A 23,349-nucleotide genomic window follows, 5' to 3' on the forward strand; every position below is an offset into this window, starting at 1 on the left:
TTGGAAAAATACCAATAAGTAATCGAGTTAAGGTACCCTGTTCAGCTTCACTTGCCTCTCTGTAAAGTGTCTCTGCATTAACTCATGCCACCAACTCCGTATCACACTGTGTCAATATTTTCATTAAAGTTTCTCATATTTCAAGTGCTTTGCAAATCAAAAAATAAATTGTCCAATATGGCAGTACAGTACATATTTTTTCAATTTGCCTTCTTTTTTCAAAATGTTTTTTAAATAATTTTTTCTAATACATTAATCAGACTTTGCTGGCTTACTCTTAATGATTCTCAAGTCTTTTTTCTTTTTGGTATAATTACAATATACGTAAAGATTTGCCTATTTTCCACCAGTGTCCATTTGCAGAATTTTAAAGATGTCACTTGAACCAGTAGCTGCAGTTTCAATAGCCAGCATAACTTGGTGCCTTCTGCAAACCGCATGAAGTCTACTTCCCAGGCTGAAGCATAACATAGGGTTCCCTGAGCAGTCTAATTTCCATCACACAAAAAGCAATTTCCAAGGCAGAAGTGGGAGGAGAGCCAGGGCACCTGGATTGTCCCTTCACTGGGATCCAGACACCGAAGGAGTCCTCCATGGGCCAGCAGTTTTGGAAAGCCAACATTAATTCCTCTGTGTTAACTATTCACAATATTTCTATGTATTCTCCCTTCCACACTTTTTTTTAAGAGGGACCTTATCTAAAAGCAAAAACACAATGGTATTTGATATTGATCACACTAATCCAACAACGTATTTGCTACTTCAGATGCTAGGGAATTACACTTTCCCTCTTAAAAGAACATACATAGTTTGGTTTTATTTATTACATTCATTCAAAAATTATCCTGTTGTATCTTCTGATTAGGTCATCAACCACTCAATTGAAATAAAAATCAGTAAGTCTGTTCTTTTCAGTTCTTATCTTTTCCACAACAAACATTAGTTACTGTACAAGTTTCAGAAGAGTATCTGGTTTTAAAGAATTATATTCAAGACCTATAAGGTTTTTGGCATTGCAGGTTAGGTTAGAAGATAGATCATTATTATGTTTACTGTTTCACACTTTATATCTTTCAGATCCTTTTTATATGTATATAAAAAAGAAATAAAACAGTATTTTCAACATGTGATTTTCTCCCACTGCTCCATAATTTTTTTCTCAAAGATGATGTTTGCCAAAGCCATATTGCAGATGTCCTTAAAAAGGTAATTAAGGGTCAGGCTTTCAGTATTGTTTTACCTATCATCACACACTAGCTACCTGGTTTATTTTTTGTTTAAGAATGCTTTCTGTCTCTATAGGTATTTACCCCAAACTCATTACCAGGAGATTCTGGTTGGAGCCTTCATGCTTCCAAAGCAGCTGCAGAACTTTCAATCACAAAAAGCAATCAAAGACAGGAAGGTGAGTATCATCCATATATTTTACAAGTCTAATTTTCAACAGAATCTTGTTTCAGTTGTGAAAAAGAAATGCCATGTGTGCAAATGGTAGGTATTAATCAGTACCTTAGTTTTTCACCAAAGCAATGGAAGCAACCACCATAAATCATTTTACATCTGAATCCAAATAGTGCTGTCATAAGCAAAATGATAAATATATCTTTTACTTTCAGCTTCTGTGTGGATCATTCACAAGCATATAGAGTAACATCTGCAATAAACTGGAGTCTGTTTTTCTGATTTTAGTTTTACCTTGTTTTCATCATAATAAATCATAAGCCTACTCACAGCTATTCAAAATAACAGTCCGGATGCTGCTATCATTTGTACTAGCAATAGCAGTGTGAAACACATACATGATTGCTATCAATACTACTATTCTCATTGCACTTCTGCGGGGTTTTGAAGGTCCTAGATTTCTGTTACTGTAAGTTTTTTTAATAATGAAATGCTGAAAAGTGCTGAATAATTTGAGTGAACAAAATTATCTGATACCTGCATTTGCAAGTATTTGTTTCTTATTTCTAAACAGTGCCTGGGAAGAAGGAAAGCTTTATAACAGGGTTCTGTCCTCATTCTGCACATCATCGTGGCAATATATACTGCTTGTCCTCCTTTTTTCCTAATGAATTTATGAACACATTTTATTCTCCCTGGCATCAAAATCCATTTCAGAAAGAGAAGCAAAGGCGATACAGCAGAAGATGGCAGATTTGAGCTCAGCCAACAGCCTTTAAAAAAGCCTTTCGAGTAATTTCTCTGCTTTCAGCCTTACTTTCCAACTAAATTGCAAACTCTGTATGTAAAGAGATACGCATTTGCCACTACCAGCAAAGTGTGCTGGAAGCCTTTCTCAATAATGGTCAATGACCTGAAACCTGTCAGATGTTTTAAAAAAAGTGTTTTTTAATTCTTAAACATTACAAAATGCATTAATGTATTTTACTCTTCGGACACAAAATACACTCTGATAAACAAAAATTTTACCAAAACACCTGTTCAAAAGAGGCAACTATTTGATACCATTTGTTTTCAGCCATAATCCCAATATACCTGTTTTAACAGAAGGTATGATCAATGGAAAAAATTCAGAAATAAGTATGTATCTTACTGTAATATACAGTATATATGATGCTCATTCTGCTCTTATTCACAGGTACATTTACACAGGAGTTAATACAAATAAAAGTGTCAGAGTTTGGAGCCTTATTACTTCTAATTTACTGTTGATAAGTGTAAATTTCTCAGACAATATAATACATTGCCTTACTCCCTACCTAACTTTGAACAAACAGGGCAATACAAAAAATTAAAACCAGACACTAAGTACAGTTAATAATTATATACTGACTAAGCATGGACTAACAATTGCTGCATTGTAGCAATGGTAACAAAAACTCTTACAGTTATAATTACAGTATATAAATCCACTTATAGCAATGGAATGCTATGGATAGTATGTTATTAGACTTTCAGGAAATAACATAGAAAACTATGCTCAAGCAAAATGCTTTAGGAGATTAACCACTATCATGTTTCTTTGTTTGTGAGTAACTTAATTTTAAGCAACAAAAGTCAGAACTGTAGATTCATTATTAGTACTGGTCCAATAACGTATGTCCAAAGATAATAATAATGATATTATGCATTAATATTTAATGAAAGACTCTATTGAGATTTTGAAGCTGTGAATTATGTCAGGGTGGAATTTGTTTCTCTGTATTTCATTACACAGCTGCTATACTTTGCCTAAAGAAAGAGAAAGCCCTCCATTCCATCACCAGAAATGAAAGACCATGGGAATGGTATGAGTAAGTATATATACTCCACAAGCCAGCAAATACATATTTATTTATGACTACCACAAGTTTTGGAATTAATTGCAGCAAACATGAGCTCATATCCAATGAATAAATTCAGAAACACTCACCATGATTCCAGTGAGTAAACAGACTCCTTTCCCACAGTATGTATTAGGTACCATGTCACCATATCCAATGGATAAAAAAGTTATTGAAATCAACCACATTGCTCCAAGGAAGTTGCTAGTAACATCCTGTTGATCATGGTACCTGAAAAGAAAAAGAAAACAGTTTCTTTGTTGTGAAAAGTTTTGCTAAACTTTTGTGCTGTCAGAAAGAAATGGCATTAACTGGTCATACAATCATTCCTGTATTCTACAGTTATTTCCTTTAAAGAAAGTAAATAAAGTTTAAGTACAATTACATGAGCAGTAAAGAAACAGAAAGTGCAACAATAGCACCAGTCGTAGAGATACTCAGGATGGTTTATAATTCAGCATTGTATTATTATTATTAAACCTCTTGTTCCTTAATAGAATCCCTTCATCAGGGGTACAAGACCTACTAATCCTCTGCAGTCGCATAAGACACCAGTCTACTATAGTTGCTGCAGTCTGAAACAAAGATGAAAGTCACAAAAAGCAGAGCACATCTCCATCTCTTTGGCCTAAATGCAAGTCTGTGATAGGAAATCTAATAATGAACTATCATGTAAATGCTGACTTAGACAATCCAAGATCTTCCCTCTCCTTCAACATGTTCAAGATAAATACAAAAGTATGCCATTATATCTCATGTCATCTAAAGATCCTTACCTTAAATAGATCAAAACCTCCCTTTTATGTTAAGTCAGCTATTAAGTGTAATGTTCTGATGTGCCAATTGTTGTCTTGGTTTTAACATTCTAGTAGAATATGTTCATTTTCTCCTTCTAAGAAAACAAGTTCAGATTAATAATCTAGCCTTCACACGTCATATATACCTAATCAACTGGGAAGCCATAAGGACACATTTTAGGGCTAAAACCCATTGTCACCATACATTCCGTGGGGGAAAAATGCTGATAGCCTAATGTATGTGGAATTTTGGTTCCTGGACAGAGTAGCTCTGCAACAGAGACTACCTGTGGCAGCCAGTGCAGTCTGAAGGTTGCAACAACCCTTGCAGGTACTGAGAAGCCTCAAGTTAGCTATCTATGCTGTTGGATCCTCAAAAGTATTCTTCTAGCCAGTCCCTAAATCTGTGTCTCACAGTAGGTCACAGAAGTCACAGAGGGCCATTAGGGAATTATTTCACAAATCCATAAGCAATGTTCTTTCCACAACTGAAATAACTGCTTCAGTTTTCTTTCTTTCTGGACCAGTCTCAATGACGGAGCAGGACTGCAGAGTGAGCACAAAGACATTCTGAGGAAATTCTCTATTCTCTCACTTGTAAAATATTCACTACAAATATCCTAAAAACTCTTTGACTGTCAGCGACTTACAGCAATCACTCCAAACAAGTCTGTTCCACATTTCATCTGTACTTTTCTCTCTCCCAGTACCAGTTTTGCATTTCTCACATGCTTTATACAAGCTTTTGAACATTTTTTGTTCAGCACGTAGAACAATGTAGTAACAGCCCACATTTGCAGTTCCTCAAGTAGGAGAGTGACACAAATAATGATAATCACAACAGTAACAAGAGTAGTAAAAAAAAAGACATCAAACTTTATTCAACTCATGACCACAGAGCTCTGCACTACCAAAAGAGATCTGACATTGCTTTTTTTCCAGTCTGCACTCAATGTTATGGATTTTAGTCTCCATTTAACAAACATAGCAAATAATAGCTGTGAAATATATGGATACAGGTAGAGAGACATATTAATCCCACCCAGGAGGCAAGAAGAAAGCCTACGTATCTTTCAAGTCCCTACAGAGTATCATGTAAGTGATACGGCCCATAGGCTTTGGATAAGCTTCACAGAAAGGAGCTGCAGCCACAACACATATTCTAAGGCTAGCAACTCAGTTAAATACCATTAAATGCTTACATAAATATTTATAATACATTTCTTTAATGCCCTTCTTTGGATTTTGAACATGCCCATTTCTGATAGAAAACAGTTTTCCTATGAAGATGAAAATGCAGTGCTTTTGATTTTTCCTACATTTTGTCCAAATAGTTACATCTTTACAAAATTTCAGCCCTACGTGGTAATAATTATAGAAATCTTGATATGACTGGAAACAAAGCATTCAAATACAACTCAGTAAGCTCCTGAAATAAACATCAGTTTCACATAAAGAATGCAAAAACCTCTCAAACCTTGAACAGGGAAAAGCTAATGGAGTCTATCCATTTATCCTTACCCATGCCAGAAAACACAGAAGCCAAATCTACACATAGATCATTTAACAAAGGTTAACATAGGGTTAAATTTTAAAAAGCACCAACAGTAGTTTTTCAAGTTTGATTTTAGATATGGATCTTAATTAGCAGGATCCCCTAGATGAAATACTAATTAAAGCCATCTGTATTGATATTCAGTATCGCACTTGAAGGACCTGTTCAAATGTTTTTATCTTAGCTCAGCGCTCCTGTATTTCTTACTCTGAATATTTCACCTGGTTGTGATTTTAAGGTTATAGTTCTGCAATCAAATGGTGCACACTTAAAGATCACTACTTATGACTTTACTGTGACTAAGAAATAAATGATACTTTGTACCCTCTATGGGCTCAACTGCTCAAGCATGGCAAAGCATGCAAATTACAACCTAGTTTCATCTTTCAACAAAACCAAAAAAAATGTTTTTATCTCACAACTGCACAGGGAAAGCTGAAGAAGTGACTTCTCAATTTAAAAATCTGTAAGTAAAATACAATCTAAAAGGGAGGCCTGGGGGGTGGGGGGAAGTCACTGTCCTGATAATCCCATTATTTCCATGCCAGATTTATAGAAAGCTGGATTGTTCTGGTCTTATTTATTTATTTATTATTCTGGTACATGCCTATATCTTTCTGATTTTCATAAGATTACAGCTGTACCAGCATACACTTCTAAGTGCTCTGCTATGTCATTAGGCACCAGTGATGACTGGGATTCAAGCCTGAACAAGCAAAGCCCGGGGAGTCTTTGGCTATCACCAGGTAGCAAATTATTACATCTATATTAAAGTAGGAAAAGTAACTTCTTAAGAAGTAGGAACTGCAACATCTTATTTGTACAGCCATGGGAATGGCTAAAAATGAACACTGGACGCATTTAAATTGTTTTGTTTTGAGAAGAGGGAAAGAAATCCACTCATTGTCTTTTTGACTTGTTTTCACAGCCCTAAAGACTGAACTTCTCTATTTATGCAGGGAACAGTAAAATTAACACAACAGAAGTTAAAACTTTCCCATGTTTTGCCATCAGTGCACCTCTAATGTGTTGCACTCGTCACCAGAAGGCCTGAGAAAAGTCATTCCCATCACTGTATTTTTCACTTTGCTATTGAGACTATCACCAGCAAAGCCAACTGCAATGTACATTACAGTGAGGAGAAAAGCTATCTACATGAACTGCTGGAGCAGACCTGTCTCGCTCACTGTCAGTCCTAATCAGCCACTACAAACATCTCCTCCCTCCAGATGCACTGTGAAAGATAGCTTGCATGTAACACCAGAATGCAACTGCATTTTCTTAAACTATCCATTCACTCTGTATCTGAGAGCTCTGAAATCTGTCAGGGAAATACTGTACCATGAACAGGTCAGAAACTCAAAAGCTTAGGAAGTAAAGAAAAAGATTTCCTTTCAGCAACATGTTCCACACAGTCATTACCAACTAAATTCCAAAACATAAGCTTTTTGTCACTAATCTTCAGTTTGATAAAGATTTTAATTTTAAATTTTTTTTTAATTTGAATCACTACAGAAATATTTATTTAAATATTTAAAGCTCACTATTCTTAGTCAATAAAAACTTGCACTAGAAACACAGTGATCCACTTGAAGATAAGAGTATTTAATTGTGTTAAAACTGCAGCTACAAACAGGTTGATATTCTGGATCACATCCAGCCTCACACAGCAGCAGAATAAAGGGTCATTTAGAAAAGCTGTGTATTCCCCCAAGGTAGGAAAATCTTTGGCTGAAATCACGCAGAAATAAGTATTACTTATCATTTTTTCTCTCCTTCCCTAAGAAGGCAGTGCTGCAGCTGGAACGTGCTACTCACCAGGCAATCCTCATCCAGTGAAACACCACTATTCAGTTCTCACCAACCACCATATGTCCTGATACTACGTTAATTTAAATAAAAAATAGCTGAATTATTAGATTTGTGCAAAAAATAACACGGCACAAATCCTTCCTAAGCCAAACTGCGTGGGAGTTTTACTATTCCTCAGCTGACAATACTGCAGTGGCTTGGGTTGTCAAAGCAATAGCCTAGATTTATCAAACAGCTGTCCTTTTCTTCTAGTTTCACTATCGGTATTGTGATTTTCAGTACTGCTTTCCTTCAGAACTATGTTCATATTTGATGATCATTTAACTGGCGAAACATCCCGACACAGTTATCACACACTGACATCTTTACATCTAAGACACATTCATCTTAAAAAGTGATGAGTAAGAAGAAATCAGGTATAGCACTAAGCTTGACCACTTGGCACATTAACTCACACTTAGCAGCTTCATTTCAGTTTATCTTGCCTCCATGGACAGACTCTGGCATCTTTGGTCAAGGAAAGAACTAAAAAAAAAACAGTTGAAAAGATGACCTTTTTTGTTGGTAAGAAAATGGCCTGCTTATACCATAATCATGAAGAAATTCCTGGCCTTCACTACAACGGTTGTCTAGGCTGAGTTTAGTCTTGTTAAACCTTAAAAAACTTCTACATTAATAACAGCTGGAAACAGGCTCAGCCCATTAAATCAGAAACTTGTCAAGACTCTGCTGAGACACTGACTGACCTAATCAGGTTATTACAGCTCTCCCACAGTATCAGGACATTCTGTTACTAAGTGCCTTTTTGATCTTAGATAGTAGGTACTGGCAGCTTTTTATCTGTTAATATAGTGATTATAACAGACAGGTATTTTTATTCCTTCTCACTTCCTCCTGTTTGAAAGAAAAAAAAAAAAATAAGAAAACTACAATGGCACTTTGGAGGAACAGTGGGGATGACTTCCAGTCTCATGAAGTCAATGGAAGAAATTTTGCCTGCTTTGACAGGTTTAGGATCAGAAAGGCAGCTTGAAAAGTGCATGTCACTCCTTGTCTTTTTTCTAAAATGCCTGTTGACATCCCCAAATATTTATGAACAGTAGCAAAAATGTTCTTGTCACAAAAACTGGTTCATGAAAGTGCAAAACACAATGGCAGATGTCTGGATTTCATAGAGACAGACTCACATCAGCAGCAATTCTGAATGCAACTAAAAGTAATGGGTCTGAGTAAGCTGTCTGGATTGCTTCTACAAGGGTCAAAATGTTCATGATTTTCCTGTTAAGAGTATTTGTGGACTATTTATGGAAAACTAATAAATTCAACAGAGAAATGGTGCCTGTCATTACATAAGTAGCATATGTTACTATGTTACCTAAGATGGATGGAAAAAATAATCTAAAAGAAAACGAGAGGACAGAGGGAAGAGAGAAATCAACACAAAAATAGAAGGGATGAGATGGCATGTTTTAAAGAATTTTTATCATTATTCTTGACTAGAAATTGCAGTTTAAACTTAAGTGTGAAGACATAAAACTATTTAAAACCCTACCTGCTGTCAGACATCTACCTCTCTACGCCTGGGCAATAGGCAACCTGCAAGTAGAGAAATAAGCACTAATTGCCACCTTTTCAAAGGGTACTAAACTTGTATTTGACCTCCACTGGTGAAGGTCTTGGCTTGTTTTCCTGGTGCTGTAAAGAGCTGATGTTCCGCTAAATTGCTATACTTGTCTGCAGCCATGGGAGATGGAAATATTTTCCATCTTTCCAGAGAGGCCATTCAGTAACAAGCACAATCTGAAAAGATCAGAGTTGCTGAAGCTCCTTGAAAGTATTATCTGTCTTTTTTAAAACAAACAAACAAACAAACAAACAAAACCCCAAGCCCTTGCATTCAATAAATATGTAAAAGTGTTAAGGAGAATCTGTTGAATCATTTCTGCAAGTACTGGGAAATTGGGAAACCTTTACATTAGTGACAGACAGCAACCCAACAAGAGGAAAGCAGCAAAGATAGGAGTTCTCAGTATCAGTATACAAAAAAGTACTGCTATGAATAAAGTGATATCTACTGCTTCAGAAGGTCTTAAACAACATGAAAACACCAATGCATCTTATAAATGTTTTCAGAGAGCTTGAATGAGCAGGCTTTTTTCTTGCCTCAATTAAGAAACACATCCACCAGCCCTCAAACCCCACCTTTGGGGCTTATCCCTCAAAATAATAAGATTCTTATGCCCACCGAGTTCCTTTCAGTCATTTCAAGCTATTTTGTTTCTGCAGTGGTATAACTGAAATGAAATCTTATCTCCACTGAAGTCAGCAGCAAAGTTCTCATTGACTTCAGTGGGACCAGGATTCCTATTTCTTTTGTTTTGTTTTGTTTTGACAGAGTTTCTGCCAATTATCCCTTAAAATGTTTCAATTCAGTGTTTCCTTGCTTATCCATTTCAGAATTCTTACTCTGTCTTCACCTCACATTTTGGATGTCAATAAAGCTTTGCTGTTATAAGGATCATTATGTATATCAAGAAACACCCTAATAAAAACGCTAAGCTAATTAAAGTAAAAAGAAAATGTAAAAATTTATGCTGCTCCTCTTCAACATATAGAAGCATAATAATGAAACTAAATGCTTGTTTGGGGATTTAAACTTAGCTGTAACATATATTTATTTCCAACACGCTTGTTGTGACTTAGTAGAATAACAAATAACACTAAAGATCTTGGAAAGCTGTACCCAAAACCTTAAATCAACCTTCAACTCCTACAGAGCTGAATATGTTCTGCTTGCAGCAGGGCTTTTTAAACATATATCCACATATCCTTGAAAAAACATCAAGTTCACTGTGTCTAAAAATGGTCCATCTTAATAAAATATGCAAAAGAGCAATAGAAAGGAAAGTAAGGCCAGCAGGAGTACCTGTCTTTCTCTCAGAGATGAAATCTGGGACTAACAGTAGCAGCTGTCATGAAGGTTACATGACTGGTTCTTCCCATTTCAGAAAACTTATATTAATTATCCTTGTGCATAATTTTGCCCAATGTTAAGTATTTGGACTAATACATTTCCTTATATTGAGACAATCTTCTTTTTAGATAGATCTAGCTTCCTCACACTATGGAGCAGGCTCAGGGATTCAGCTTTTCCCAGCTCTACCGAAATGTATTTACATTTTATGTTATTCTGTCTCCAGTAAAAACAACTTCCATGTTTCACAGGGTTGCCTTCAGTTTTTAAAAACTCAACTCTCTGACCTTTACAACTACAATACACATGTCCAGACTGTGCAGAAAAGCAGCAATGCTTCATATCACTCAAGTGCTAAGAAGAAAACTCAGGCTGTAATGGTTGATATTAGCTGCTGGATCAAGAGTAGCAACTGGCACTAAAACTGTAAGGTCTGGAACAATCTCTATTCATGAACTTCATCATGTGTACTACAATGTGCTCCACAATTCCATGATCATATTCTACTTTTTAATCTTCCCATAAACACACTAGCACCTTTTCCAATGCAAAGTATGGCTCTGCTCCAGGGAGGGACCAGCATAGCACAAAATACTTTATTGTCATACAATTTCCTGCCTCATTTTTTGGAAATGAAAAATCAAGTTTTAATTTTTCACAGTTCTCTGACAGACTCCCTGCATGAAGTCAACCATCTCTGTTACACCTTATCATTATTTTGGTGGTCTTCACCTTCTGAGGTTTCAGCTCCATACTTCACAGTTTGATTAGCCTTTATGCTCAAAGCTCCAAGTAAAAACCAATGAACTCAACAGTCCTCTATGACACATACGTTTAAATCTTTGAAATTAGATATGCAAGAGTTGCATAACACATAAATTCTTCACTTTGCTAAAAATAATTGCATGTCCCAAACCAGCAAAACTGCCCTTTAAATGCCTCAGTATACATACATGAAGCAATATGGATAGCAAAATTCTTAGGGAACACGTAATTGATCAGACTTCCACAAGGTACAGGAAAAAGAGCTGTTGATACCCTTTTGTTATGTTAGAAACTTAAAGACAAGGGCATTCACCATGGGAAGCAAACTTGCCTTACGTCTCTTCACAAGCACAATGTGATTCACATCCACATCTTCGTCTCACTGCCCTACTTATTAGGATACAGATTGTGAAAGTATCTCAGAATGGCTTTTTGAAGCTATTTCAACTTTAAATTTAATTCAAAATGGAGAAAGCATGACTCTTTAATCTAGTAGAGAGAGAGATTGCCTAAAAGGTTTAAAACAGGAGCTGGAGAAGGGAATATGTCCTTTCCAGTCCCTGACAAAACACTCTTTTAGTAAAAAATAGCTCTGCTTTCAAAGCAAAATTCAACAAGTAACCCAGAAAGTACTGAGACCACAAATACATTGACTAACAGAAATAAAATACAAAATAGCCAAGAGCTACTCTTTCTGTAGTTCTGTGTACCATCTTTATCAAATAAGGTTCAGTAAAAGAAGATACTATAAATACACAGCCAAAATAATATTATAATGCATGAATATAGAAGTAAACTGAAGTGACATAAGCAAGCTTGAGGGAAAACTTTTATTTTTCAGCACTGCACTTTGCAATCTTATTTTAAAAGATATATATATACACATGTACATTTCCTTTCTGCAGCTAGAACAGTAAAATTTTTTTGAACAGTACAATCTTTGTAATTTACCAATACAGGAAGAATGAATCTTATTTTTAAGGCTTGCTTTAATTTTTCAAAATCTGTAAGGCCATTAAAGCTGTATTATGATAGAAATATGAATCATTCAAAATCTTAATGAGCTCTACTGTGAATCATTCATTATATTCACTAGCAACTAATTACCTTCTAAAATATTCCTCTACCTTGCATTTTGCATTTCCTTTGGAGTTACTATTTTATACACAACCCCCCTGAGAAGGAAAAAACATTTGTATTTTGTTCTTTTTTTTAAGTTGAGATCATCAGAATCAACTGTTGTCTAAAGAATCTCAAGGTATTTGCCAAAGAAAAACTTCAGAAATAGAAGTTTTAGAATTTAGAATTAATTATTATGCACTTAAAATTAAGCCCACCCCTTTTTCTGACATAAAATAGCAGAACCAGTAAGAGTTAGCCTTTCTTTTCTCCTGTATGTGGGAAAAGCAGGGAGAAAGGAGGAGGAGGGGAAATTATACAGCAAAGATGATGCTGAGTTCTCAGAGAAGACTTTCTGAGAAACCGAGCATTCTCAAGGTATTTTTCTCTCATGGAACTAATTTCATTTATCGTCATGCAAATCACTATATTTTAATATGTTGCAAAGCTGATGAGTTGCCTTCCATAAAAAGGAATGAAGTACAAGCTCACAGCCATAAAGCCTGCTTTTTTTTGGTCCAAACTTCATGAGAATATCAACAATTTTACCAATATATTAATGTTCCCTAATGCAATGAACACTGGGGAAAAAACAAAGAGCCCCCCTAAAAAAAATGCCCAAGACAATTTAATTTTCCTTAGAAATAAAAACCAAAGTAACCTACAGATTCATGAAAATATATATTCTGGATAAAAAGGGGAATAAAACTGTTTCATATAGCATGGTACCTATGAGTAACCATTTTACAAAATCTAGGCAGAATGTTTTCTTAAAACTAGCTTTGGACCAGAGCAGAAGCCTGCTGTCAGTGGAAAAAATTTAATTGACTGCCTCAGATTTGGGACTAGGCTCACATCCTGTATCATGGATACTGCTGGAGCCTTCACCATAGTGTGTTAAAAATGCCAGACGCAGTTATAGTTTTCTTTGCTCTGTTTTATGCCTTGGCATGTTGCTGTCAAATTCTGTAATACTAGGAGTGCAAGATTATATGAAGTCTGACTATTCCACTTTCTTCTCTACTTTGTCATTAAAAAGGAGATTAAAATTAGGCTTTTTGGTTTTGCTAATTTTGCATTTTCAAGTTTGTTTGTTGTTTGCTTTCAGGACTGAATAACTTTTGTAGGGATCATCCTAATTTTAATGATGAACATTTACCAAAACAGAAAAGAAGAAAAAAAAAAAAATCTTGCTGTATTTTGTCTAAAGACCATGCACATGAGAGAGTTCTTTCTACTGCCAAATTCTTTGTACCAAAACTATTTTGTTGCCTGATACTTGGCCTTCATTCAAGATGCTGTGACTTTTCATTTCTATTGATTTCAGTGAAGCACTGAAGAAAGTAATTAAATTCTGTGCTTTGAAGGAATTCAAGCAGGTGACATTTTCATCAACAAAGAGCAGTTACATATTGTCACTCTGTTGTACTGGAACGGGGAAGTCCAGATGGAGTGGCAACTGAACTTACCTTTTTCACTGTCTACACTTAGAGCATCTGTCTTGCAGTCTACATGTCGAACACATGTGAAAAATCCTTTAATAAACCAGAAATTATATAATGCCTATTGATTGCTCTATTGGCAATTTCTACAAAAATCACACAGTAGATGTGTGAGGTACCTATGTGACTTTCACACTTAAGTCTTTGGTCACGATTCAGTCAGGCAAGCACATAACCAAGGGTCATGCTTAACTAAGAATGGGAACACAGGCATCTGGGCATGCTGTTTGTAACTATACTGGCTTGATATGAAAACTAGATTTAATTTAAACTGTTACTAATTATTCCTTTTTCAGACTGTGGAATGGTTTATAAAGGCTGTCAACATAATTAGTATTAAATTGCAACAAAGAGCTTGAGCATGAAGATGAAATGTTAAACAAACTTGAAATCTAATTTACAGTGCCCTCTTGGCCCTAGAAATTAGCCAAGTTCGTTTATGGGACAAGCATGGTGAAGTGTGTATGCACAAACAGGTCTAGTTTTAGTGAGAAGAATGCTGCCCGTAGGGAGCTATTAATCCTCCTCCTTTCACTTGCTTGGCAGAATGGCTTTCTATATACAACAGAAACTGAATCCAATTGAAAAAAAAAAAAAAAAAAATCACAGGCATTTGTAGAGCTCCAAATGTGACTGTAGAGCTACAACTTTTCTGGTATCTTAACTGTTTCAGCTGTCCTGCTTCGTAAAAAGTACCCGAGATCATAATTTGGAAGCATCACAAAGGACAACAAAAAGATAATATTTAGGGGAGGGGATTTTGCCCCTCACTTTAAGTGAGTAGTGACAACCAGCTTACAGGTCAAAGACATCTTAATTGCATTAGCAAAAGTCCATGACATTAACAAATAAACAAGTCAGAGATACTCAGTAGATGTTTGGTTTGGGAGAGAAAGACGAGAACTAGACACTGAACTGAAGATACATGAACCATTCTACCAGAGTTGGGATCACTTTATACCTACATTGTATTTCTGGATCTAAAAAACATTCATTATAAAAATTTATAAACAAGGCACATTTAACTTTCATCTTTAAAAGAAAAAAATCTTGGGCTTCTCTAGATTGCAACTTTTTAGTTCAAAAATATAGTCATTAGTCCCCCAAAGGGGAAGAGGACAAAGACTTCCAGCTGTATGGATTAAAAACCCCTGGAAAATACATGAGATTAGTCTTACTTTTCCATGCCACTCAGCTTCAGTCAACTTCTCCTTCAGGTTCAGGAGTTGTGACTGAAGAGAAGTAGGTGCAGAAATGCAGTACAGCCACACTGCCTTCTGCAGGGGATGGCCTATATCTTTTTAATATCATCCCCCAAAGTGTGAGAAAGCAAAATGTGAGCATACAGAATCAATAGCATGTCCTCAATTTTCACACCCCTCTCCGTGCTCCTCAGAATGGGTATAGTTAGATTGTATCTCTACCTTTACAATAATTTTAAACAATATAAAAGCATTAGCACTGCAATAATAGTTTAGCAGGACTTTTTGCTGGGTAAGTTCAAACCATTTTTTTATTCAGTATAAGAACACTGCACTAAACAATAACAGTAAATATAAATCTCTGCATGGAATAAAGACAAAGAGCTTCAGTGCCTTTGTTCAAGGTCACAACAGAACTGTAAGACGGAACCTCTATTTAATAAAAAGAAAAATTGTATCATTAAATAATTATATTTTCAACTAAAAATTCCACTTCTTAATACTTCTGTGAATTTATAAATTATCTGTATATATTCAGCATACTTTTATTAGTATACTCAAACCTTCACCTCAATGTTCTATTCTACCAATACTACTGCCAGTTACCTGAATAAGAGCAAAGCATTAGGATTAATTCTATTAAAACCATGTTAACATTATTTTAGTTTAAATTTTTATTTTCCTTTGAAATAAAGTAAAAAATGAACTGATAGAATGTGTATTTCCTGGGGCAGACTGTTGCATGTGCAACAGACAGTAGAACATGAGGCCACAGCATTTGCTTCTTGGCCAATTATCTGTGCTAGATCTCATTTTCCAAAAATCAAGAGAAACCATATTCCTTGCTATTAGAAATACAATCAGTGAAGGACAGCAGTGTCCTGCTGGAGTACACTGAGTCTGTCAGCAGGTTTTCTGTCTCCCAGCACACAAAGAACAACTAAGGCAACAAATGTGATCTGCTTGCAAGGAGGTTCAACTGTTTAAGCAAATACTACTGTAAAAGCAGTATTATCAAGAACTATCATGCACAACTTCTGATAAATGCTGGCAGCCTTGGAAAAAGAAGAAAATTAATGTTGCAACTATTACCGAGAGCAGACAAGCACCTTTCGTGACAAATTAACTACATGTAACATACAGTTTTCTTTTGAACACCTCAGAAAGAATCTACTGTGAAAGACTGCAATTTAACACCAAAGTTTAAACAGTTGAGATTACAATTTTAGAAGCTCATTAGTCTGAAGGTGTGTGATTACTTTCTGAAAAGATGAATGATTAAAAAGAAAGTCAAAAGGAAAAGACATTGGGGCATGAATACTTGATCTGAAAACTCACTGTTCAATTTCAGGCGATGTTGCATCTCTATGATTTCAGATTGTGGGAAGGTTTGCAAGTTAAACCTACTGCATTCTTTAAAGAATAAAATAATGAAAGAGATAACCTTGACTCAAGGAATTACAACATCAAGTATCTTCTTCCTAAAACTCAGTCAACAGATAAATTGTTTTTATTAGAAGACTATAACTTAATGTTAATAATTTGCAAGGTCATTTCCCACATATGCTACTGCATGCCCAAGAAATATGCAGTCCAGCCCCTGGACTGACACTAATGTCAGAAAGGAAAACATTCTGGAAAATTCTCAGGCCAAGTCAATTAAACTGTCTACACCACTGATAAATTTAGGTTATTCAGTATCAAAAAAGAATGCAGTGGTCAAAGGACACAGGACAAAGATTAACATCATCCCTCTGTAACTACCAAAAGCAAGCCTGAAGCAGCGAATTGATGGTACACTTGCCAAACAGCATCTGCATTGCCTGTGGAGTAAACACATTCTCTTACCACCATCCCACTGAAAGCCCATCGGTTGGAGTGCAACGTTTTATAAACCTGTATTTAAGTTTCACCCTCAGATGCCAAATACTGAATTCAAAATAAAGCCATTAACCCCTCTGCCATGACTGGTTATTAACCTAAATATCTTCCGTGCTCGCCCATACTCTTCTCCAGAGCTGGACCTGGGGAGCAGCTTCTCCCCTTTAGATCTCATGTCCTCTATCCATTCTATACCTAGTGGAGAGGTGGCAGCAGCAGAAAACTGCTACACGCTGGAGGCATGGGATGCCATCTAGAGGGACCTTGACAGGCTTGAGAGGTGGGTCTGTGCAAACCTCATGGAGTTCAACAAGGCCAAATGCAAGGTCGGGGCAACCCCAAACATAAATACAGGCTGGGCAATGAATGGATTGAGACCAGCAGCAAAGAGAAGGACTTGGGAGTGGTGGTGGATGAAAAGCTCAACACGAGCAGACAATGTGCACTTTAAGCCCGGAGGGCCAACTGCATCCTGGGCTGCATCAAGAGAAGCGTGGCCAGCAGGTCAAGGGAGGTGATTATCCCCTTCTACTCCGCTCACATAAGGATGTTGTGGCTGCCTCCTCCCTGGAAGTGTTTAAGGCCAGATTGGATGAGGCTATGAGCAAACTGATCTAGTGGAAGGTGTCCCTGCTTATGGTACAAGGGTTGGAACTGCATGATCTTTAAGGTCCCTTCCAACCCAAACCTAACTATGATTCTATGAAAACAAGGCAAAAAAGGAAAACGTGCCCCATCAAAATCCTCTTTTCCCCCCAATCAACATCAAGCTACAAGAGGACTAAATTTTTTTTTTCCTTTTACATCAAATTCTTCTGTTTAACACACAGTCAACTACGCCAACAATGTTTTTTGACTCCTTGTTGGTTTGTTTAATTTCAAAAACATCCAGACTGCCTGAGACCGCTCATAGGCAGCAAACTAAGGGCAGAAAAGCACTACTGGCTTGTAGTCCTTTTTACAAGCAAAGACAAGGTACTTCAGCTAGTTTTTTTACATTATTCTCTCTTGTGTTCATGAACAAGGTCATAGACTTTACAAATAATTAGGTACTGGTTTAAGTCTTATGAAAAATGACACTTCCGTATCACAGAATTAACTTCTAGATAGTTTAGCATCATTTATTCAATCAGTACCCATTCCTGAACATAGATTTTCATGGCTTAAGCTGACTTATCTAATGAGAGCATGAGATCACCAGGTCACAGCTTGAACTTCCATAGTTTTTGACAGCTGAGCCCCAAATTTTTAAAGATTTTTACTCACATCTCTACCTAACTGTTTGCTCTACTGTGCAATGACCAGAACCATATTACTTTGGAACTGTCCTTTATACCTTTATTGGTCTGCTATTGATCTTAAGAAAGAAACATGCAGCCAGAGATACCAGGATGAAATAAAATACTATGCTTAAGCAGCAAGATGCAAATGTTTAATTTTCTGCATATGAAGAATATGTTCCAAAATGGATATGCATAAGCTAGCAGTGCCTTGGGTCATAATCATTGAATTTTACTCTAACTAGAAGGAACTACATTTCCTCTGCTTCAGAGGCACAGTTAGTAGCGTAAGGGATCAAGAGGCAAAAACCCAATGTGAAAAGTTGTAAAGTTCTAAAGGAAAAAAAAACAAACAGAAGGCCTGTCAGGCTGGTTTGGCTGGCTGGGGCCAAGGAGGATCATCCATCCATCAATAGCAGCAGCACGGCAAGAGGTGGCACAAAGGACTGTCCCTGGGAGCTGTGGAGGCCAGACCTTCACCTCCTAGCTCATGCTTGCCTGGCCAGCAAAGGATCTTTTTCATGTTTTACTGTGGTGGCAAGTCTAGCAGTCCACTAAATTCTAGTTAGCTTCTGGGTGCCTTAGTAAGTAATAATTGCTTTGCACACTGATGCTGTGCACACCCTGCTTGCAGAGACTCTTCGCACCTGATGAAGATGCCCAAATAACCTGCCCTAAAAAAGGGGTCATAGCAAGGAAATTAAAGCATAGCAGTAATAAGTGAAAAACCCTGGATTGCAGAGATGGCTCTGGAAAAGCTAGGTTTTAGTATCCTAATCTTCTTACACAAAATCCTGATCTTTGAAAGAATATGTTCATTTTTTCAGTCCACACAACTCCCAATTACTAGGTTTCGAAAACCTTTCTCCTTTGTACTCCAAAGCTGCCTGCAACTCAAAATATTTTTAATGGAGCCTGTCCAGTGAGACAAAACAAATACTTTGTAATTACATTTGTACCTACTCAAATTTATGATTATTGAGAATACTCTTTAACATGATCACAGCCTGCTTTATTATGTCATCATAACAAAATAAGCACTGGTGAACAATACATCATTGCATTTCTAAGACTGGGACGCAATCTTGCAGTCCTGGCATACCCACAATATGAATCCTATTCAGTTTTTATTAAATGAATCATTTGTTTACACTTCTAGGTGATCATGACTATCACAGAAGACTATATTAACATTAATATTAATAAAAATCTTCTGTCCTACAGTTACATCTTTAATCATTCTGTCATTTCTTGTTGATGTATTACAATGTTTGTTTCAACAACAGTACACACTTTTTTATCACCATTTTCACCTTGTAAGTAGTCTTTTGCAAGTCAAACTTATTTGTACATATTTAGTGAATTAATGGTACAAATAAATCTTCTGAAAAAAGCAAAACTCCCCCAAACCAGCTCTTTTATTCACAGTTTTTGCCAGATATCCTTCTGCTTTTCTGTTTCTCTCTCGTACAAACACGCAGAGATAAATATTCTGAGGTGATGGTAACATTACTTTTCATGCACACTAATGACGTTAACAGTAGTTGAAGATTTTTTTCTGCCATGCATCCCTGTTTCCTGGCATTGCAAAACCTACTTTCAGACCCGTACACAATTCCTTACAACTGATACTTAAATTTGTACCCAAGGCTCATCCCAACAACTTGGCATGCGTTGCATGATTACACAGTCAGGATGCAATCATTTTAGCTCTATCATCAAAGGCCTTGAAGTCAATGCAAGTCCATGAGCTTCCACAGATTTTGCATCAGGTTCCACACCAATCTGTAACCCCATGACAGTGACACAATGTATTACTGTTTCTGCTCTTATCTTGTTCAGGTAGCTGCTACTCTGGGACATTTGGAATATTTTTTATCTTATTTGCACCTTCCCAGTGATCACGGACCGTTCTTTTGCTGTCAAGCCTGGTATCAGAAGACACACTTAAGCACTGGGTTACAGATGTCATAAATGAAAGTGTTGCACAGAGACCCAGTTTAGTGCCAAGCCATTCCAACTCAGCCTGATGCATTAAACCTTGCCAGAGGGGTCAAGGACAACAGAAAGAGCTTCTTCAAATACATGGCAGATAAAACTAACACCAGAGGCAACGTAGGCCCACTGATGAATGAGGTGGGTGCCCTGGTGACAGAAGATGCAGAGAAGGCAGAGTTACTGAATGCCTTCTTTGCCTCTGTCTACTCTGCTGGAAGCTGTCCTGAGGAGCCCTGTACCCCTGAGGTCCCAGAGGGAGTCAGGTCAATCATGATCCAAACTCTTCACTGTGGCCTGATACCCAGATCAAGAAGCAAAAGAAAAGCAGTACTAAAGCCTAAATCCCCATTTCAGGCTGCATATCTCAAATACATTAAGCTACCGGAGCAGCAAATTATATTTTGAAGTTATAAGAACTCGATTAACATTAACAGTGAGGGTGACAGAGCCCTGGAACAGGCTGCCCAGGGAGGTTATGGAGTCTCCTTCTCTGGAGACATTCAAAACCCACCTGGATGCCTTTCTATGCGATCTCATTTAGGTTCCTGCTCTGGCAGGGGGATCGGACTAGATGATCTTTTGAGGTCCCTTCCAATCCCCGACATTCTGTGATTCTGTGATTCTGTGATTTCTGCTTCAGTATGATCATATTTTCTAAGGACTGCTTTTAAGATATTATGGCAAATAGTTTTGACTCTTTTGGAAGCAAAATATTCTGACTAGTTTAAGCTGTTGGTTAAAATGGGGAGGAAAAAAATGAAGTATCAAATTTTAAAATGCAAGGACCGGAGGATGTATCTTTGGACCCAGTAATGAAGTAATGATAAAAAAATTTCCATAAATTGCTCTCTTATTTAAAAGAAGTTGGAGTGTGTACAAACATTCTTGCTGAGCAAAAGAAAGATCATTCCCTGAATTATGTTTTACGGAGTCAAGATTAATGGGGGAAAAAGAAAAAAGGCATTTTGTCCTTGAAAGCAGATAAGGACTCCATTGTAGGTATTTTCATTCTCTTCAGGCTTTTAGGTTTAGAAAAATAGTTTTCACTTTGCTCACCTTTCTCAGGAGACCTTGGAACTATACTTGAGCTCTTCCACCTCATTCTGTTCTCATACAACTGTTGTGTGTATAAATAGTTTGTAAATAAAATAAAAGAGAATTTAACCTAAAAAAAAGCTTTCCTGCTCTAGTTAGATGACTCTGAAAAACAGATGTAAGATCTTTTTTAGGTAAACAAGGAGATTTTTTTTGTGTGCTTGTTTTATAAGTTCTTGTCTTTTGCACTGCCTTACTCTAAGTTGAGTCCTCTATTTTTGGACTAGTGAAACACTGATTTATCTTGGCTTGATAAATTTTTGTGAAGGATTGACTACATCCACTGAGTTACCAGTTATCGTTACTTTCCATAGCTATAAGACTAATTCTATATATCCAAACAAACTGAACAATATGTTCTTACTTGCATTCCCAACATTCATTGCTGAGAATACACAAACAGCATTGTTCCAAAGGGAAGGAAAATACAAATTTAAAAGAACAGCAATCAAACCCTACATGCATCACAATAGATGCCTCTGCTACCTCCATTAAATGTACTTAAACTGTTTTGTCTTCAGGCTACTGAAGAACACATGATTTAGCTATTAATCCTTCTGATACATCTAGCAAACAATTTTTTTATTTGGATTGATTGTTCTTTTTTGGATCTGGGTTATGTATATCAGACATTCACTGATATACTTCTGTGATGGACTCCCTTATTGCCTTCACTGTTTGATAAAACAATATATCTGATGCCTATTGGTAACATTAGCAACAAAAATGCAACCAGTTACATCTGGTTTTAGTTATGAGTTGTTTTGAGATGAAAATGTTACAAAAGAGTAACCTAACACTTACAGTTAATCTACACTCAGTCTGCAAAACCAGAAATTAAGACTAGAAAGCAGAGAATCTTTCATTCATAGCACAGATTCAAGTCAAGATGATGATGAGTCATCTTTGATTGCTGCTGTGTTGAATATTTAACAGTTAGCTTTTGCCACCACTGGAGAAACCTGACTGCAAGTAGCACATTTTAGTTTTGGTGAGCCAAAAGAAGGTAAAGAACTGTGATAAACAGTCAGTACTGTTACCACATGAATTATTTGATCTGTTGACAGTAATTAGACATTTTAGTTGGGGGGGGGAAGACACACCATTGCTTCTGAGCTTTTAGGGCTAAAAATAGGTTTAAAACTAAATACCCAAGCTTGTTTTGTTTTGTTTTGCTGTTTTGTTTTTTAAACTGCTAGCAAGAATCTTCACACTGGCACTGCACAGACTGCTAAAGGCAATTTTCCGTGGAGTGTGGCCTTGGGATTATACATGTAGTGTACAACCTCAGATGAGGTCCTCAGGCCAAACAAAGAAGTCAAACACAAACTGCAAGGAAATTAGATAGCTAGGAAACATTTTTTCCTCCATGAATTACAACTGAAAGTCTCGGTGCATCCACCTGCTTGTATCAAATGAATCCTTAACATTTGCCTAGCAGTTGTCATGTGTGAGCTGCTTACTGGAAGCTTCGTGATGACATCATATTTCCAAGAATTACGACAGAAATTTATTTATTTTTTTGTAGAAAACAAGAATGAGCAAAGAGCAGAAAAAGATTTCAACTTCATACACAGAGGGATTTTTTTTTGTTGCTGTTATTTTTTCTTTGTTTGTTTTTGTTAAAGCAAGGAAAGAATACAGAGCAGAAGCTGATGGGAGGAAGAAACACTGACTAAACAAATCACTCAATCCGAACTGACTTCATTGCCAGAAGTTAGAGAGGGGTACAAACAGAACAAAGAATGGTACCAAAAATGTGCTCTCTGGGGAAGCAGAAAATCCATTTCTGTTCTCAGTTCTGCTGCTGTAAACCTACAGTAACTCCAGGCATATGATATGAGCTGGATGTACAGCAGTGTAATGTGGGCACATGCAGCTCATGTTGCCCTGACACATGGTCATGTTATAGCCACGTGTGCATTCTGAAGGCAAGGTTCTTTCGTCCTTTGCACAGAAAAAATAAAGGATCAACAGGAGTGACTACCTTCTACATAACCTAGAAAAGCATTGCACTTCTTACAGCAGAGACAGGTCTTCTCCAGAAAAGCAAAGCAAATTTGTCAGATTTTTCAAATATATAAT

At 36.7% G+C, this 23,349-nt stretch overlaps 1 protein-coding gene across 1 annotated transcript in view; it reads right to left on the bottom strand.

Annotated features, from left to right (window-relative positions):
• Positions 1 to 3,373: 3,373 nt before the first annotated feature.
• LOC104526217 (small conductance calcium-activated potassium channel protein 2) overlaps positions 3,374 to 23,349 on the bottom strand; it is a gene marked incomplete at both ends in the record, with an annotated part of 45,243 nt that continues 25,267 nt past the window's right edge. Inside the window, one exon of the mRNA XM_010169604.1 lies at positions 3,374 to 3,515. Coding sequence (XP_010167906.1) covers positions 3,374 to 3,515 — 142 coding nt within the window. The remainder of the gene's footprint in view (positions 3,516 to 23,349) is intronic.

This window comes from Antrostomus carolinensis, unplaced genomic scaffold (genome assembly GCF_000700745.2).
Source record: "Antrostomus carolinensis isolate BGI_N321 unplaced genomic scaffold, ASM70074v2 scaffold38546, whole genome shotgun sequence".
Taxonomy (NCBI): Eukaryota; Metazoa; Chordata; class Aves; order Caprimulgiformes; family Caprimulgidae; genus Antrostomus; species Antrostomus carolinensis.